We start from the raw sequence: 15839 nt of genomic DNA, 5'->3' as shown, positions 1-15839 counted from the left end.
CGTCACGATGAATGACATCACTTAGAAATATTTTCCAGCATAACTCAGTGGGGTGTTGACATGTCCATGGAGCACACTGGGGAATATCTGCGCAACGACCATCAGAAAGACACAAAACATGAAACTAAGAGTGGAACCTCCTGAAAGAGGTTGTGGAAACCTGTCTTTCGCTCATTTTTGTTTCTTTCTCAAACAACTGGAGAATCAGTCACATGTCCAAAAGTCTGCTGATTCCTGGGCCCTTAGATCATCTGTCAGGAGAAGGTCCATGGTTACTGGTCACGACCGGGCTCTCTTTTATTGCTTATTCATTTGATTTAGGGAATTAGCCAGTGTGTCCTGTCAGCAGCGCTGCATTCACATGCTCTCAGGAACCTAAGAAGACACAGCTGGGCGCCTGACATATGCTTCAGTCAGTAAATACACAGGCTACCAGTAAATTACACACACATAAAGCTATGACAACACTGCTACACACATCTGGACGGTGGATCCCCGTTCATCCCACATCCTCAGCGTCCAGCTGGATAAACCCGGTTTCCTTTTCTCTTGAAACAGAATATGTAAGGTTCTCAAAGGTCATTAAACATGAGCGGCGCGGGCGTGTGTGACGCGGCGTCATTTGTTTGAGACCCACAGCATTTTGGGACGGACCTACTTAAGGCCAGCTGGTTGTAGTTTATGTGGACAAAGCATCTGCAACGTTGACCCTTCCGGGCTCTTCCAGGCCAACGGGAGAAGGTTATAATAATCCAGATGAGAAAAACACAAGGCGAACTCAAAAGGGTGAGAAAGGCACCCTCGAGGCGCTGCTCGGTGACTGACGGCTCTATAACGAGCAGAGGTCACAGGTCAGATGCCGCAATTTGTACTCCTGTGCCAGCATTGATCGGATTTAGATTCAAGGATCGGACAAATGCGGCCATCTTCAGAGTGTGTGTGAGTCGGGCCTGCCTGTGAAGACTTTTGCATGTGTGTATTTTTTGGCAGCTTTCATGAGTCCTATAGGACTGTTTTGCATGTGAAACAACATTGCAGCCCACCACGGGCTCCTGTGGCTTCCTGTTTGAGCAGACCTCCCTCTGCCTCGTCCAAAAACCAACTTGCTGCATATTCTGTTCATTCTTCGTCCCGGTGGCGTCCACAGATTTTAAAAAAAATTAAAATTAAAAAAAACAGGCTGGAATTAGCGTACAGACCATTCCTATGATTTTAATGTCCCCCGCCGGAGAAATGTAGGGAATAACATCAAAGAAACATTCAGTGGAACCTTTCACAAGGTAAGGCCTGCCTCCTGTCGGCAAGAAGTGGAACTACACCAGAAATATTCTCGTTTCCATATCAAAGTTTATTGCTGACATGCATGTAGAGATTTGATGACGTAGAAAAATATGCTTTTTATACAAACGTGTATTTCATCTGTACAGTTATGCAGTTGTCTCTGTCTAGATGCCCATGACTGTCCAAGCAGCTTACAACACATTATCCCATTGGGGTTAAACTACACCACATTTCATGTCCTACAGTTTCCAGTTGAAACAGTCAGCAAGATATTGGTTACACACTTGGGAATAAGGACTGTGCAGGGTAAAAAAATAAAAAGTGGGGGAGAAAAAAAAAAGCATAGCTTCCTGTAGGACCCAAAGAATGAATTATCTTCAAATTGTCAGCTGGCAAGTTCACTATCATGCAACAGTCACATGTTTAACCTCACTATTGTCATGCTGTTCAATCCACCATGAACTCCACTAGAACATGTCTGCTTCGAGAGAAAACAAGAGCACATCGACTGTGGAGCAAAATCGCGAGCTAAAAACGCAAAACACTTTAATGCGAGGGGGGGTCTGTTGAAGCTGTAGTCGCCAGCTATTCCAATAGTGTCATGGAAGAAGGCTCGACACATTTTAAATGCCAAAATTTGACGTCAGCATTCAGAAAAGAGCTACAAAGTTCGGATGAGTAATTGAGGCTACTGCAATACTGTCGTATGACCGTGGGATTCACATTGTGGCAGAAAGAGGATTCTTTCTTTAGACAGCGTGGCCCCCGTGGCCCCTAATGCACGTCGGGGTTGTAGCTCGGTGGGAAGTCGTGATGGTTGGTTTTAGACACGGACTGGAGAACGCAGCCTCGATGAGGAGTTTCAAGATTCTTAAAAACAAGAAAGATAACAAGCGGGTAGCATCTTGTCTTACATGATAAAAATAGAACAAAAAAGTCAGTCTTGTTATTAGTGTAGCTTAAGGTAACAATGGAAAGAAATGGGCGAAGAGGCAAATCCCCAAAAAGAGAGCTGTGACCCTCCTGAATGTGGCTGGAAGGGTTCAAATATGCAAAGGCTACCAAGGACGTCTGGGTGAACGGGGCGTTGAGGGGAGGGTGGCGCGAGGAAATAAATAAAATTTAACCCGGGGAGAAAAAAAAATTAAAATCAAAGAAAAAGATGCAAAGACATCTAAAAATAATCCAGCGCTTATGTTCATGCAATTTCAAATATAAATAGAAAACAATTAGAATAGAAAAACAGCCTAAAGCAGGTACCAAAGTCAAGTCGCAGTGTACAAATGCTTTAACAGTCACTGGTTAGTAGCTTAAAATAGTGTGAAGAAAGCTTTTGATTAAATAAGAACATTAACAGCCAAGAAGACCCAGCAACTTAAAACCGGCGAGTCCGTATTTCTCCAAAAGATTACAGTATTGATTACAGCCACAAGCTAGCCTCTGCACGGAGAGCTACCTCTGCCAGATAATGAGCATGTATAAGACGAGCTAGAAAGAGATCGTAAGGATGACAACAGATTTGTGGCAGTTTCCAGTCACAAGAAAGCATTCGTGACGTTGTATGGACATTCGATCAAGCCCATCTGGGAACAGCCTGCTCTGGGTTTCACAGTGTCTGCAGCAGGTGCAGGCCAGAGAACAGGACGCGATGCCCGGAGGCTAGCTTAGAGGGTCCGAGAGCATCAGAGAGTCGACTGCTCCACAGCTCTGCAGACTCTTGTTTTCAAACACACACACACACACCCACACACACACACACACACTCAGAGATACTGCAGATGTATCAGCATATAATGCCAGTTCACATTCATACTGACGAGAACCTGTCCTGGGACCTGTCCTGGTACAGATAAATGGGGAAGTAGGACTACCTGGAAGCCGTTGGATTCTGAATGAGACTGTGGTTACCGGTTTTCTTGGCTTTGAGTCATTTAAAGACATCATTTTTGGCTAAATGTTACAGTGCCTGGTGTTTACTGTAAGGGCGCTGCACAAGTGTTAGCATTGACGTGCCTTGGCAGAGCGGAGCCAACAGTTTACCCCATTCAGTTCTTGGCTTTGGGACATCCAGGTACCTCACACTAGCTGCCTAGATGATAAAAATAGATTTCCACAGGGATGGGCAAAAGCGGGAGACAATGCACTCAGCAAATATCAAAGGACTCGTGTACGCACTCCTTGATATTCTCGATCTTCAATCAAAAATGCTACTTACTGAAGTAAATGTGATTTAAAAGCTTATTCGGATTTTTTGTGTGTTTTGAAACCAATGAAAGGCTCCAAAGCATCGTGACTTTGAGAGATACAACGATTAATGCTTTCTAACTGGTGGCATCGAGACTCTTATTACAATCCCTTGTCTCAGAACAGTGAGCATGGTTTACCGACGGAGAGGAGAGACGGAGAGGTAGATTGATCTGAAGTCACCAGACAGGACCAGATAATTGATCAGGAAGGAAAACGGTAGGAGGGGGGGGAATGGAGGTACACAGAAGTGACGTCTGAGAACAGGAGATCGGAGACGAGGCGATACCGTCACCCGCGTGTCGGGGGAAGGGGTGCTACATGATTCCAATCCTGTATTGCTCAGTGGATTCAGAGATGAGAGGGAAACTGATCCTCAAAAGAGGAAGAGGGGCGGGATGAACGAGCTTCAGGCGGAGCTTTGGGTTCGCTCCACGTGTGACGGTGCCACCGGGCTGGTTACACAGTGAGATCTGACTGTTGGTGACCTGAGGGAAGGGACCTTTGGTGCAGATCTTCCTCCATGGCTTTCAATGTTTCACTGGATGTTCAGGACGCGAGGAGGGACATTCGAAATTGTACTTTTGTTCTCGTTTCCTCCTCGTGTGGATGCCTAACACAAAGTGCACCTATGAACGGGGCTGCGGGCACCCTGGAAGTGTTTAGGGGCCCTGCTTGTGAGTTCAGGTGTGGGCTTCAACGTCGTCGGTCCTCTCTGGGCTTCGCAGGACTCCGACGGCTCCCGGGGAGCTCAGAGAGGCTCAGTCTGCTGGGTTTCAGCCTATTTGCGGAGGAAACGTTGTGCCAGGATCGCAGCGTCGAGTGGACTGACCGGCTGGGCGTCATGACCCAGACGCCGTACAGGAGGGATGCTACCGAACTGGCGGTTGGTGAGAAAGCTCTTGGCCTCGTGGATAGTGTTTTTCTCTTCAGCCAGCAGTAACTGCTGACGCATGTAGTTCTCAAACTCGTACTGTGACGACTCTTCTATCGACTTAACCTGAGGGTAGAAAACGTTCTCTTCAGCGGGCTGTAACGGTCATCAAAACACGCAGGTTCGCTAGATCGCTTCCATAATAATGACGAGATGTATTTTACCTCTTGTTCAGGATGATTGACTTGATCATCGATGTCTGGCACCACTTGCAGGGGGCCACTCAAAGAGGAAACAGACTGCCTGCGATCGGGAAAAGACAACACGGGTAATGGTTAATAACGATGGCGAGGCGGGGTAATTCCAAAGAGATCCGGCAGAGGGAGCACTTGCCAAGAGGCAATGATGACGCTGAGAGAGCCCAGCACTTCTCCTGCGGTGAGCCTTTGCTGAGGGTCCAACACCAGAAGCTTTCGAATGAGGCACACCGTGTTCTCAGACACACGACCGTCTCTGAGAGGGTGGGGTGGGGGGGGCAAAACACATGAGAAAACATTATTAGCCACACAAGGTGCATCAAAGGTTACACAACAGAATGCAGACTGATTTTGACAGATTGTGTGTGTGTTTTTTTTTTTTAATTAATTCTAAATTTGAATTTCCAGGACTCCACACTCACTCTGGGATGGAGTACTCGGCTGCCTTGATCTTACGGAAGAGTTCTTGAGGTATGCTGTCATAAAAGGGAAACTGTCCATACAACATGGTGAACAGGACCACACCGAGAGCCCACATGTCACTGGGTTTGCCTCGATACGGCCGCCCTGGAAGCAGAAAATAAGATCTGGCATTACAAAATGATTGCACTGGTGTTGACGGAGACCGAAATTAAATGAATTAGGTTGCGGAATTATGATGTCTTCTTTGGAACTCGCCGAACTGTTCAAGGTGCTATTCATGGCAACCACTAAAATGATTAATAAGGCGAGTAAACAAAGAGAATGACTGTTATTTTAGCACTCAAAGGGACCGACAGCGCGCTGCACATTAAAGCCAGCAAATTATTATCTGTATTAAATGCAGTGGAGCTGGTGAGGGTCGGGTACGTGGGTTACTGCTCGGCAGGCAGTAGCAACAGGAGGAGACAATTATGTTAAAGCTTGTGACACACAGGCAGGAGAGGGAGGGGAGGGATGGGGGGAAGGGGGTGGATGGGAGTAGTTTCCCTCCAGTGAGTCACCACTGCGTGAGTCACTGTAGCTCCATTTAATTGTGCGTCTGTCACGTTATGCTGATGTACGAGCCCTGGTTTCATCTACAGACACGGGCGAGTTGTTGGACGCTTTGCAACCTGTTCAGCCTTGGAGAGCTGGATTCTTATTTTACAGATTCAAGGATCTTTTATAAAACACGCATGCATTTAGGGTGCGTACAGTGACATTAACATGAGGACTGAAGAGTACCAGACAAAGGAAATGTCTCACACAAAAGAGGAAAATAGTTTTCTCTGCAGAGTAATATGCAATGTCAGAGCGACTATGCAAAGACTTTTTCAACAGTTTAATACTTGCTTACTTATGTAATGATACCAACTGATAAATTAGTCTGGCAGCTGGACTGCTCTTCTGAAAGAATATAATGATCCAGTCTGGACCACATTTTACAAGGGACATCTTTGCAAAAGTCTAACTGCAGTGACCACAAAGAAGGAACAGACAAAAACAGACCAGTAGGCGACCCGAACGTCACAATAACATGACACAACGCCTGGAACCGTGGCCGTTGCACATGAAGTTCAGCTTCTTTTCGCTCACCACTGAGGACATCAGGGCTGATGTAGGCAGGACTTCCTCTCTGGTCTTTCAGCAGGTCGTCCTCGCTCACCAGGTGTTTTCCCAGGCAGAAGTTTGTGATGGTAATCCGGTGAGTCCTGGGTGCACACAAACAACACACCTTGTTAATTCCTGCGTAGTGTACTCTGACTCCAACCCCAACCATGCATTAGATCACCTAACACAACTAAATACAGAACTTAACAGAAGCACGTTTGTAATGTAAAGATTTACCGTTCCTTTCGGGGTGCTTAGTGATCTAGCGTTTGTAAGATTAAAGCTACATTAGAAAAGTGTAATCTTCAATCTTCTTCATTAGCATAAATGTTGTCTTCGTGTGCAGTGAACTCCAAATCTCAGAGGTAATGCTTTGAACTCTTTAAACCCTCTTTTCCATTGAGCTGCAATGCTTTTTTAGCAGAAAGGATGAAATAATAAGCTGCTATTTGACAAACATATGAGTCAAGTTGTGGTTGGGTATAATTGTCTTGATGACTCAGGTTGCGCGGCAATAGGCTCAAGAACATTTCAACTATGTACACAACATGCAAGTTCAAGTGCACCCACGCAACCCCCCCTCCTTCGGTGACACGACAAACACACAAAATGCTCTCAATCACGAGGACGCACGAGCCACGGTCCATGTCCGCGGTCCTCCCAACATCATGCTTCTCACCCACATCCGCTTTCTAAATCGTCTGAGGTCAACAGCTTCCCCAATCCTCTCTCACTTTCACACCCTGCTCCGTCTCACACTCTCGGCTCCAATTACAGTGTCTGGATTCAATTCCTGTCAGGCACTCAATTTTCCACTAAATGCTTGAATCTCAAGTTTCCTTCAGAACATGCAGTTCACATCATTTCCAGCCTGTTATGTGATTCCAGTGTCCACATCCACGCAGTTGCCCTGTATCTGGCAGAGAACCACAGCGCCAAGAACCATTTACATAAAAGCTTCCTTTATGAAGGAGTCTGTGCTTTTGTTTGTGCACCACGACCCACGCTGCTATTCTGGTACCGGAGACTTGGTTAATCAAATTGGGTGTTTGCATCACGGGACAAGGGTCCCTGAGGACTAAAGAGAACCCATGCCAGTGACACTTCCTGCTCCTGTGACCACAGATAAATCAGGCAAACCAGAAACCTCAACACCCCCACCCTTCATTCTGACAGTTCACCAGCTGATGAGAAAGGGGGTGAAGTGTGGGACAAATGTGTTCCGTTTTCTTGTATGCGAACAATTTAAAGGAAACGGGGACAGCCGAAGACCTCCCTCATCTATTATTGCTGTAACAATCGAGCAGCAATCTGAAAATAGATAATGTAATTCCAGTGAGATCTTTTTTTACCCGTCACTTCTTGAGCCAAGACCGTGATGTAATCCAACAGGAGCAGATCCAGAAAGAAACTAAAGGCAATGATATTTTAAGAGAGAATGATAGACATAAAAAGGTGAAAGACCTCACAGATTGATTTATGACATCCTGCTTTCATAACTGCTGGCTCCGCAACAGGAAATCACATCCTTGCTCAAACTGCTGGCCTTGTTGACGGCCCGGGTGCATTTCTGAGAGACGTATCAAGCAGTCGTGATGCGCCTAAAACAATCACGTCCTTTCATTTCCATAATGTTGCATATTAATGCCCATCCAAAGCATGATGCAAAAAGGAAATGGGAGAGAAACGGGGACATGACAATGGGATCAATGCAAACAAGGAACCCAAGCAAGTAAATAGGCATACACAAAGTACAGAAAACAATGTGGAATGTAAATAAGAAAAAAAAATCTAACAGATACCTCTGTGTGTGTCACGCACTGTGGTGAGTCAGCTCAGAGCTATGAGGCCTTTGGCAAGCCTCTCCCTAGTCTCCAGCGTGGATGCAGAGTACTGCCTGTCTGCTCCTCACAGCCGTGCTCCTCTGGCCAAAACACTCTCCTGTTTTAACCATCTATCCAAATAAACTGGCTCCGGTGCCAGAGCACGGGTGGCGGAGAACCGAGCCGCCATCGTTACGCCTCATTGAGCGTACTCAGACGTGCTCATCGTGCATGAGTGGTGGTTGAAAGGTGGGATTACACCCCAGGTGTGACGCAAGCCCCTTTGGTTGCGACGATGTGGTGATTATTGATACTCCTGCACGATTAATTCCATCTAATGCAAATGTTTTCTGAATCATCTGGAACAGATGCACATTAAGAAGGAAGCAGCAGCCAAAATCAACAGCATCACGGGACTCAGAAGGCTTTGCAGCCTAGTAGTTTTCCATTCTCTACTCTGTATCGTGCTGCTGAGCTCCTGGGGAGCTGCAGCAGCCGGATCATTCAGCACCATTACTGCCCCTCCACTAAGCATTTACAGAGGTAGCATTTGCTAAAGCAAATTTCACCCAGTCTCCAAAAATCTACTCACTAAGGTTTCGAGAAAAAGAACTTGTGGCTCACACTCTCAGAATGAGCACTCCGTCTTGAGAGATTTTCGAACACATGCTGGATACAACCTGATGACTCCTTTCACGTGTGTGACCTGAAAGCGGAGGACTTGCTGGCAAGCTAAAATAACCGACCTGGTATAATTAGTAAAGCTCGGGAGTACTTACCGTTTATTTAGCACCATGTTTCCCAGCTTCAGATCTCTGTGCACAATGTTTTTCTGCAGATGGAGAGACAATAATATTGGACCTGACCTTTCTTATTAAATCAGTGGTCAAATAATGAAGACTTAGGAGCTCAAATCATCTCCCATGATTGATCAAGAAGTGGAACTTTGATGCCGACCTTATGAAGAGCCTCCACCACGCGCACTACGTCGTAGAAGATGACAATGGCCTCCCGCTCGCTCAGTCTCTTCTCCTTGATGACGTAATGCTGCAGGTTAATTAGATCGGCGGTCTTGTCGCTGAAGTCGTGAGCACAGAGGCAGTCCAGCACCAGGCAGATTCGTTTCTTCATCTTGCGCACTTTGTTAGACTCCATGTCCTCCACTATTTCATAGGCTCGGTCCTGGCGACCAAGAAAACAAGCGTTGCAGATCTTAGTCACTTTTGAGCAGACTTGGATCTCCATTACTGTCATTACGCCTGAATTCAGGAGCCAGTAAAGGAATGCATCAATGTCACAGGATTACAGGACAAGCAGAGATTGATTAGCTCAGAGAACGGTTCCAGCAGGACAGACACAATTATCATCCTTTAATTTAGCCAAAGTCAACAAGACACATCCTCTGTCACAACAGACTTGGTTGGTGAAGGTCAAAGGTCGTTCCATTGCTTTCATGTGAAGGCCAAGTGATCTTTCTATAGTATATGCGTTCAGCACATCTGCAACAATACATCATCTGGTTTCCCCAAACAGGGGTGCTCTACAATAATCTAATCAATATGCAAGCCTCATTGAACCAGAGCGAATGGTTCAATACTGCTATTCTAAGAAAGAAGCAAAGTGCAATAAACACTAAGTAGGGGACTGAAAAGGAAAAGGTGGGTGTTGGTATGTAGCTATTCGGAGTGGATAAGACTGGAGTGTAGCTACCTTGGGTTTTTAAAACACCCCCCTCTTTCTGTGCTGAAGCCCCGATAGATAAAATTCAGGAAGCTGGCTAGACTATCAATCCATCCATCATCTCCAGCTTTATCCTTTGGCAGGGTCACGAGGCTGCCTAGACTAATGCTGGCTTAGTACGGCTTTGACTGAGATAAGAAAGTGCTGGTATTCTGGCAATTCCCATATGTCAGGTCCGTAGCTAAAGAATTCTACATAAACAGCAAGACAAAAAAAACAAGTGATGTCACATGTGGCTGAAAGATTAAGGGGTCTTGTGTACCTGGAAGAGACCATGGTGGTGAACCACTCCATCCTGGTTGTGCAGCAGAGAAAGGAGGGAGTACTCTGTATGCAGCAGCATCTTCCCCTGCCGCTCTTCCTGAGTCTCTCCAGCACAGTCCACACGTTCTTCCAGCGTCAGGATCTAACGCAAACACCAGAAAGCCTCAAATCACTTACATGACAATGACACTGCAGCCGGAGACATCGAGTTATATGCACCCCCCCCCCCACTGCTGTACATTTACTTTCTTTAAAAGCTGAGACATTCATGATGGATCCTCAGTAGTTCTCTGAAAGCTTTTTAAATCAACTTACTTGATATTATTTGCATTGTGTAACGTAAATAATATCCCAATAATAATATTCGATGTTGTTTTGAATGCTATGGCTCTGTTTTCATGGCAGTCTGGTTCTGGTGCTTTTCTTTTAAGAAAGACATAAAGAAAAAGAACTTACTTTAAGTTGGTAAAAGTCATCCGTGCCATCCTTTCTGGCCAGACACTGCACTATGCTGGGCACTGGTGAGTTGCCCAGGCGAGGCCCTGCGAGGTTAAGAAATGCGACAGCTGCGTGACCAAAAGGCAAAAGTGTGTGCTCTTAAACTCAAGGGTCAGCATATGCACAGATCCATTAACACCCCTGGTGTGATGTTTTCTTTGGCACTCGGCAGTGCAAACAATTATAGGACTTGTGCAGTTTAAATACGTCCAAATTTAGAAAAATAGAGGGTAAAATACAGATGAAGGGAAGGACCGTCCATTAATACAAACTCCGACCTATCTGCTCAATATCATAGGGACCAGAAGAATTCCTCACATTCTTTACCGAGGCATGAACACACACCCCTCAACTTGCATTCTTCTTTGCGAAACATTGCCAAAAGTCTGCTATATGCATGCGTTTGGGCTAAAAAGACAGATTCTACTGGCAGTTTTAAACAAAAGAGGTAAAGAAAACCCATTCCTTACCGAGGATGAAGGGTCCAGCTCTCTTGGCATTATTACCAGATATCCCCGGACACTGCCTGCTAGCCCTGCCCGATGTTTCTCCAGACCCTCTCTCCGATAGACGTCTCTTGGACATACTGCAGGACTGGTGGAAAAACATAGGATTAGTATACGGAATAAACATTCCCTGACACCTACAAGAGAAAAAAAAATCTACCATCGGTAATCTGTGATTTAAGATCAGCTGTTTAAACAAAAACAAATGCGGAGAGCTTCACCGCTGTTTACTGGTATGTTAAGAGGGAACTGATTAGTGAACAGAAGCCAAAGGAGGTAAATTTTAGGGCAGCTCCTCCTCGTCTTGTTTAGATATACCGCCTCCACATTTAGCAACACCTCGGTGTGAATGTGGGCCCATTACAGCTCATCCACAGTAATGGCTGCTGGTGTCAAGGGTGACACCTCACATTCAATCCCAACAGCCAATGCAAATGTCCTCCAATCTGCAATTTAAGTAGTCGACGTTTTCATTTAAATTTGATGCCAAAGACACGTTCTTACATTTTAACAAAATGCTATAACACATCTGCGCCATCTTGGCAATGAAATAAAGTCAGTTTTAGCTTTTCCTCTGGCAGTATATAAGGGTTTAGAAAATCGTGCCGCACTTAATCTGCACATTTTATCTCAAAATCTGGACAGCCTCTTTAACCGCACAGACCTTCCTCTGTTTCCGCCTTGTTCGAACACGCATGCCCTTTAAACCAAAGATGCCAAGCCTTTGCACTAGAACAATAAAGCGGAGAATGACAGTGACACACTCTGACACACCGCTTGTAGTAAAACTGACTTTAAACGCCGCCCAGAATCCAGAACCTACGAGGTATGCTTTGTTTACCGATTCAGAGTTCCAGACTTCCAGTGTGATGAAACTCCATCTGTTTCCTGGAACAGGGAAGTAAAGCCATGAACTGAGAGGAGTGACTCAGCCTGCTGCACGCCGTTTCCAGTGGACATTGGCCGATATACGCTACGCATGCATGATGACACGGGGAAATGGTCCTTTTCTTGTGACAAACATACACACATATCCTCACTAAGGTGGGCAGGAAAGGTAACTTGATCATTAAGGAAACGGCACATAAGTATTTGTGTGAAGAACGAGCGTATTTATGATCAAAAACGCCATCTTCCAGGTTCAGGCTAAGCATGTGCCTCTCGCTATCTGGCATTCCTGGGCTGGCGCTTAGTTACATGCTCGGAAGATCTGTCCGTTCTGTGAGGGTTATTCTGTGAGGGCGATTCTGTGATACCAGACAGTGTCATCATGTTTCTCCCCCCGTCCGGCTCTATTTCTACTCGCCATGAGCCACCGCGTCTGGTGAGCTGAGGTTTTCTGACAACATTCTGGGACACAAAGTCACACCGCCAACTGTAACTGTCTCAATTACCGGAGTCGACGTTCAGCATTCTGCCCGTAATTCTTTTCTGCCTTTAGGTGAAATGATTATGCTGGTGTAATTAGCTACACTGTGTTTGTGTGGGTCACCCTTGCAGCAAGTTTAATATTACATATATACTGTAAATATATAAATGTATGTGTGCAAAATCCTGGCTTATGTTTGAGTAGAATTTGTGGCAGTCCAATGCCGAATTTTTGATACTGAAATGAGCTTTTTGCACCACTTAATTTTACACTGTGAAGCCGAAACTCACCAGCACAGAAAAACTCCCCGCTACAAACCCCAGAGCACCTATAGATACAGAAGGCTACGGCGGTTTAAGTGGTGGCGGTGGGGAGCCCTCGATATAAGTCCATTTGCTTTAAAGAGAAAATGTAAATATTAATTATTGATATGGAGGGAATGAGATCAGAGATTGGAGCATGTTGCAAATCCTTGCAAATAATTGAATAGAGGGTGGTCATAAAAGGCAAAGGTCGAGGCAGCCAGCTAATGCATGCTGACCTACATGACATCAAGGGCAATGACAGCAGTCAGCTATCATCTTCACAAGTGATCTGGCAAGAATAACGCCTCTGACTGTACCACAGAGAAAAGATACTGCCTGTGAATCATATCGCGCAAAGTGGAGAGACGTGCGCGGCTGGTGCCCACGAAAATATGAGCAACCCTTAAATAGGATCAGAACAAAACAAGGTATATCGAGATCTACCCACGGTGACTCTGCCTCATGTCTCGCTGCGTGGGGGGGGGGGGGGGGGGACCTGACTTGAAGGTAGCGGGGACGGTCTCTGAAGACGTGCAAGGGACAAGGAGACAGCCAGGGCGCATTAAGACCATCGGTGCATGCCAGCACAACTTCCGCCATCATGCCACGGGAGACAGATGCAGATCAAAAGTCGGGAGGAGGGTGGGGGCACAGCAAGTCAAAGGTTGTTCGTAAATCAGCCCTGCACCAGACAAGAGCCGAGCATGTGATCACCGAAACTGTTGCAATGACAACGCCGATTCGTAAACATCGGATCGGATATCACGAAAAAAAAAACATGCCAGACTATTATTCCATGCCATTCTGCAGTCCCAATTTTAGGAACCAATGATTGGTGTCATAAAAAAGCGTGTTAACTAGAACTAACGTAAACGCACTTGAGAACCAGCTCACGGCTCCGGTCGTCAGGTGTCCGCAGCCGCGGCTGCCCGATCCCTGCACGGCGTGAGTCGAAAACACCACACGGGCTCCAGCAACACACAAAAGCTCACGTCCCCTACACATCTCCGTAACATAAAGCAAACACTGAATGCGTGTACCAACGTAGAGCGTCAAAACGCGATGATTGTCCGCGCACAAGAAAAAGGGGACCCGCCGCAACGCGGAGTTGTGCGTTAAGTGCCAACTAAACAAAGCAGCCGCTAGCTACGGTGCCGCTTCCTTCCCCAAGTGTTTTCTGTCAACACGACGGCTTTCAAACAGCGTTGCCGGCGACGTTAGCTGTAACGAAGCCGTAGGAGACGGGCAGCCGGGAGGCCATTTAAACAAAGTAATGTTACAGCTGGCTAGCTTCGCCTGGAAAACACACAGCAGCGTAGTCGCTACCTCGCTTACCTCGAGCCAAATTGCCGGGTAATTTCTGCGTTTTCAGCTTACAGCGTCGACATTTCTCAGGTAAAAGCTATGGTGGAGAGCCAAAGCTTCTTGTGCCAAGAGGCGAGACCGCAGATGGCTGGTTTAGGGTTGTTTAACCTCTGTTACAGAAATGAGCAATAGAGGAAAAGCCTCCGCTCTTTGCTGATCGCATCTTTCCACAGCGACAACGCCACCTGACAACGGAAATGACGCACATACTTATTTGATTGACAGCCGCAGCGAGCCAATGGCAGCGGCCGCTGGCATGTCCTGGTAAATGGTTGCGCACCGATGATGAAATTCTCTGCATAATGAATATGGCAAACTGAAACACATTACGTCATAGTTGTCTGACGGGAAATATCAGAAGCAGTCAAGTGTTGGTTTTTTTTCTTTTAACATAATAAAATTTAGAGAACACTTTTTATTCTTTGATCACGAGAAGCGTTTACGGTCATGGTCTGAAAGTAAAAGCCGGGAGTTATAGCGTCAGTGAATAAATATGAACCACAAATAGGATTTAGTTTGGATTAAAATCAATGATTGACTCTTTTTGTTATTGCAGCTTCATACCTAGACATTTGATTCTGGGGTGTAAAGTTGCAAAGAAGCTCTAGAATGCATTTATAAATCAGATTCTTCTAAAACAACACAGGTATTCGTTTTAAATAATCATTCATGACAAGATATCCTTCAATAATCCCATTCGTTTGCAAGGTTTTGACATTTTGCAAAGACCAACAATGGTGCTTTAGAGTCATTGATTGAAATACCACCCACAGCTTCCACTTTCAAACCTGTGGGCGTGTTTGACAGACAGAGAGGGCAACCTAAATGGCAGAACCATTTCTGAGTCTGTCTGGTCCTACTGCCTTAACTCAGCAGAGCATATGACCCAAGTGCATGAGGTTCAACCACCCACATCCATCAAAGATGAAACTGAATTATAAGGAGAACTGCAGAGTATGTGAAAGAAATATGATCGAGTTTTGAGGGAAGGTTAAGAAAACTAAACGTGTTTTTCACCTGACAGTGTTGCGAGTATCTTTGTAAATTTCCCCACTGTTGCAAATATAACATTCATTGCTTTTCAGTTACAATTATACTGCTATTGTTGCTTGCAGCCGGATAATACATGTATAGTTTTAGAATTTTGAATTGTTTTTTACATACTGATTTGCTGAAGTTTGATGACTGTGATGAACAATGCAAGCCAACGGCCAGGTAGGTCTGCCTTCTTTTGCAGATAATACCCCTGTGGTAGTGTTTCCTGTCTCTGCTTTGACATGATTATTGAAATGACCTCACTAGACTGCTGTTCCACCCAGATCAATTCAGAGAAATGTCTCAGCATGTTTTTCCTGCCTGGTATGCACCATGTTTATGTGTGTGTGTCACTGTTTTGTTTTGGGTTATTTTTTTAACCAGGGGAGTGCAGACTGTTCCAACATAGACTCACATCGAGTCATCTGCAGTCAGAGATGCACAAAAATATACCCAGAGCAGCTGGCCCTCCACCATAATGTAAGTCTAATTATGGAACACATTGAACATATGGTAGAATAATATAATAATTCTCTGTGAGAAATTCTACAACCTCATAGCAAATCTATTAAAATTGTGTTTTGGTATGCTTGTTATGCTGTGTATTTTCTGAAGACAACGTCGTTGGTTGTGTAATTGTTCGGACCATTAAGGGGAAAATAGTCAGCTGTCGACCGGACATAACAAGTTCTTATAACAAGTCAAA

General features: G+C 45.4%; 1 protein-coding gene across 4 annotated transcripts; it reads right to left on the bottom strand.

The window, feature by feature from the left end:
• Positions 1-1327: 1327 nt before the first annotated feature.
• On the bottom strand, positions 1328-14298 carry stk40 (serine/threonine kinase 40). Of its 4 annotated transcripts, none has more exons than XM_057045203.1 (12): positions 14069-14287; positions 12719-12824; positions 11024-11147; positions 10512-10597; positions 10054-10197; positions 9009-9233; positions 8831-8883; positions 6214-6329; positions 5079-5223; positions 4789-4912; positions 4624-4698; positions 1328-4525 (listed from the first exon to the last, which is right to left on the bottom strand). In XM_057045203.1, the coding sequence occupies exons 3-12, from the start codon at positions 11136-11138 to the stop codon at positions 4307-4309; spliced, it is 1302 nt and encodes a 433-aa protein (XP_056901183.1). In that variant the 5' UTR covers positions 11139-11147; positions 12719-12824; positions 14069-14287; the 3' UTR covers positions 1328-4306. The 4 variants fall into 4 exon arrangements, with proteins under 4 accessions (XP_056901183.1, XP_056901184.1, XP_056901182.1 ...); XM_057045204.1 differs by lacking the exon at positions 12719-12824 and adding an exon at positions 11901-11947; XM_057045202.1 differs by lacking the exon at positions 12719-12824 and having other exon boundaries at positions 14069-14298.
• Positions 14299-15839: the final 1541 nt, after the last annotated feature.

This window comes from Takifugu flavidus, chromosome 10 (assembly GCF_003711565.1).
Source record: "Takifugu flavidus isolate HTHZ2018 chromosome 10, ASM371156v2, whole genome shotgun sequence".
NCBI classification, from domain to species: Eukaryota; Metazoa; Chordata; class Actinopteri; order Tetraodontiformes; family Tetraodontidae; genus Takifugu; species Takifugu flavidus.
Note: the sequence above shows the minus strand (reverse complement) of the source record. Positions and strands in the feature narration are given on the sequence as shown.